Raw genomic sequence first — 3,874 nt, 5'->3', positions numbered from 1 at the left:
GGTGAATCAATAGGTGTTTGTTTGGTGAATTTGGTATCGAATTGCGAAACGTCATCTTCGCTGGCCTTCAAAAAAATAATATTATTAATTACATTACAAACCAAAACTGATACAAACGAAAAGTACAATAGTTGAATTTGTTGTAGCGCAATTTGTAAACTTCTCACAAATCTTTTATTTGAATGTTTGGAATTTGAATAAGTTCACCGTAATTAAACTTATTCAAAATCACCCCACCCACCTTTCCCTTAATATGACTCTTATATATAAGATTTTATGTCATTTATATATACAAACTAATTCATGAACATTCACCAACTAAAGGCCAACTCCATTATGTTTTCAAAGTACAATAGCTTACTAGACTCGGCTTAAAGGGCGGTTCCAGTTTTCTTGTTAGCACATCATTCCAGTTGATGTGCTTAAAAAACTGGTGCTGTTTGATGCCATCCGCGTCCCCGGGAGAAGACCCCAACCTAGCCAGCACCTGTCTCTTGAGCAATTTCCTTATCAAATCCCTGGCATCGGCAGTTAAATATTGGGGCAGTATCAGCTTGCCTTTAAGGATTTTTTCTATCGTTCTTTTGCGGTTTTCCGCAGTAAAAGGCGGCTAAAAAGCATACCACATATTGGAAAACAATATTATATATAATCTGGAATCCCTAATGTGCTTTCAAATTCAACTCGAAAATTTTAAGGCTTAATATTTACAATTCAATACTAATTCATTGTTTTTAAATTAGAAATTAATAATGAATGAGAAAGGTACTCACAGCCCCTGTTAACATATCATACATAAGAGCACCTAATGACCACCAGTCGACTTCTTTACCATGGCCACTTCTCGTTAATATTTCAGGGGCCCTACAAGTAATATTTATTAAATAATAATTCCTAATAGTTGTTATCAGACAGAAGTGTTTTAAAAATAAATATTTAACGTACATGTATTCTATAGTACCGCAAAATGTGTGTGTAACAATTCCTTCTTGAATGTGTTCCTTACAGAGACCAAAATCGGTCAATTTAACGTGTCCGAAAGCATCTAGTAAAATATTTTCAGGCTTTAAATCTCTGTAAATAATTCCCTGTAAATGCAAGTGCTCTAGTGCTAGAATAATTTCGGATAAGTAAAAGCTAAAAGAAAAAAATTATATAAAATATCACACACAAACTGTTCTCCTAAATTACCATGCAGTATCTTCTAAAAATATTCCTTCACGTTCCAAATGCATGAAAAGCTCGCCTCCACTTAAATATTCTAAAATTAGATACAGTTTGCCTCCAGTTTGGAAGGCATATTTTAAGTCCACTATGAAAGGGTGCTAAAATGACAAAATAAAATATTAAAAAAATTAACATCATATTAAAACATTTTATTCTTCCCTTAACTTCTTCTAAAATATTGCGTTCAGCCTTGGTGTGTGCTGTGTCTTTTTGATTTCTAACTATGGAAGCTTTACGAAGAACTTTCATTGCAAATATTGTCCCGGCATCTTGACCAGTAACTTTACGCACCTGAAATACTTTGCCATAGCCCCCTTTCCCCAGTACTTTCCTAAGTTCAAAGTCATGGGGCCCTGTCTTTTCTTGTCCAGGGTTAACATTTTGTTCAGTCAGTTGGACTGTTTCAATGTTATCGTCACTAAAACAAATATTTTTGCTCTTTCAAATGTATACTCTATTAAAAAATGACCCGGAAACTGTAAAAAATTAAATAATACTAGTCAAACATACTAAATAAAACAATTTATAAGGTACATAAAAAAGCTCTTCAAAAGATAAACATATACATATACATGTATGTATACAATACGAATTTATGAGGATAAAAAGCGGTGATTAAACAAACAGAGCGTTGCAAAATCCAGAAACCTAGTAACATGTAATACTTTATAGTTTAGAGCATATTAGTTCATTTTAACTTTTACTTTCACTCAGACCATGTAAAAAGAAAGTCCTACATTTCAATATGATGACATAACCATGACCTACTTACACACTTTACTTCTGTCTTACAAAACTGAAAATAAGGCAAAAACTATTTATTGTTTTACAAATATGCTGCCCATGGGGTGTAAAAAAATAATTTAAAAATTTGATATTGTACATTTTTACTAGCAGTTATTCTTAAATATCTTTTATTTTTGGTGTAAAAAACATAAAAAAAACACAAATTCAAATAGAATAACCCAGACAAATCAAGATCATTAAAATTATTTGACCTAAATTAACCAATTTTACCTATAAGAGATAACTTAACGACTCACATAAGGTTTATCCAAGATAATTATAAAAAGGCTCTTATAATTGATTAATTTGGTATTCACTATCTAGATATGAACAAGATGTAAATGAATACTTACTCTATAATATCATTCACGTTGGGGTTCTGATCATATCCACCCTAAAAATATATAGATATGTAAAACATATGCAAACCAAATAAAAAATATGTGGCAAGAATTTCAAAACTGAATTAGCACCATGCTTTCAAATATATGTTGTGTAGTATTTTTTTGGCTGTAATACCTCAGTTATTTCAATAATATCGTCATCAGAATCGTCAACTTCTACAGTTTCAATGTCATGTAGCTCAATATCAAATACGCCAGCCATTTTTCAATAACACACTTAATAACTGTAATTTTCACATTCTAGCACAAACGAACAAAGCACATTTCTAGAAATCACTTTGAAATTGATATTACTTTCTAGTTATAGAATTTTCTCACCATGCATTACACTTCGAAGTAAGGTTAAGTACCTCTTCTAAACTGACAACGACAACTAGCTCTGGTTTGTTATTTTGGTATCCGTTTCTAAAACGTTATTTCAAAAATACGTTCTACGACGTTCTTTTGTATTCAATACGTTACTAGTGATAAAATACTAAAAAAAGAAAATTATTTTTGTTTAATCATGCAATATTAGTTGTATTAAAAAAAATCGGTTTTATTTGACCTAAACGGAGAAATGTTTATTATTTAGCAGCTTAGAAAATATGGGCTTTCACTCGATTATAAATCACGTGATTTCTAAAGTTATTTTTCTGTTACGATCACTTAATGTAAAAATAAAATCATTTTTTCCAACAACATAGACAACCTTCCTTACAGTACTGTTACACTGGTAAAGCCCGATGGCCTTGCAATATCAATTAATCAAAAATAAAACGCATTTATTCTAAAAGATTTTGCCTTATCAATTAGATGAAAATTGAAAATGCTTATCTATAAAACTATTAACAACATAAACATTTTCAATACGTAGTTATCTTTACAACTTTGAGACTTCATTATCGTCATAAATTACATGGCGAATCGAAATGAATTTTACACTTACTGTTTTTTGTTTTTAGTTGCAAAGAATATCAACAGAAGAAAATGCTTTTTTTTGTATTCTCCAAAAGAGCCATTGAATTATGGCTAAAAGTTTCATGTTTTTTTTAAATATTTTTTCAAAATCAACCATTAATACATTAATACGCATGCGTATTGAATAATAATTTTCCAATAGAAGAAGAATGCTGTTGAGGATATTCAAACGCATAGGTTAGGTCAACACGCTGTGTTTGTATGACTGTATGTTCTAGATTTTTTATTTAACTTAATTAATTAACGTTAGATTTGTGTATTAATTATTTAATATGGCTGATAATAAAAGTAAAAAGGTATGTATCTTTCTTTTACTGGTTACAATGACACAAAGTTTTCACAAAATCTCTACGTTTTGACATGAGCCTTTTCGACCGATTCCCATTAAATTTATTTCCTTACCATGTCTCTTCCTAATTTAAGTATATATTCAGGGAATAGTCGCCCCGACAGTATCTTCCTCAATTCTGTATACGGAAAAGAAGTACGATGTCACC

At 30.7% G+C, this 3,874-nt stretch overlaps 1 protein-coding gene across 1 annotated transcript; it reads right to left on the bottom strand.

Annotated features, from left to right (window-relative positions):
* Positions 1-5: 5 nt before the first annotated feature.
* On the bottom strand, positions 6-2,920 carry LOC108743836 (ribosomal protein S6 kinase beta-1-like; the record flags this gene model as incomplete). The annotated part of the gene is made up of 8 exons (XM_025979538.1): positions 2,533-2,920; positions 2,367-2,407; positions 1,387-1,645; positions 1,192-1,325; positions 946-1,137; positions 774-864; positions 362-610; positions 6-65 (listed from the first exon to the last, which is right to left on the bottom strand). Coding segments are annotated over exons 1-8 (1,113 nt in total), but the record flags the coding sequence as incomplete, so codon positions are not given.
* Between the last annotated feature and the right edge of the window lie 954 nt (positions 2,921-3,874).

Source organism: Agrilus planipennis, unplaced genomic scaffold (assembly GCF_000699045.2).
Source record: "Agrilus planipennis isolate EAB-ADULT unplaced genomic scaffold, Apla_2.0 scaffold1410, whole genome shotgun sequence".
In the NCBI taxonomy this organism is placed as follows: domain Eukaryota; kingdom Metazoa; phylum Arthropoda; class Insecta; order Coleoptera; family Buprestidae; genus Agrilus; species Agrilus planipennis.
The sequence above is the reverse complement of the archived record's forward strand: the minus strand, read 5'-3'. Positions and strand labels throughout refer to the sequence as shown.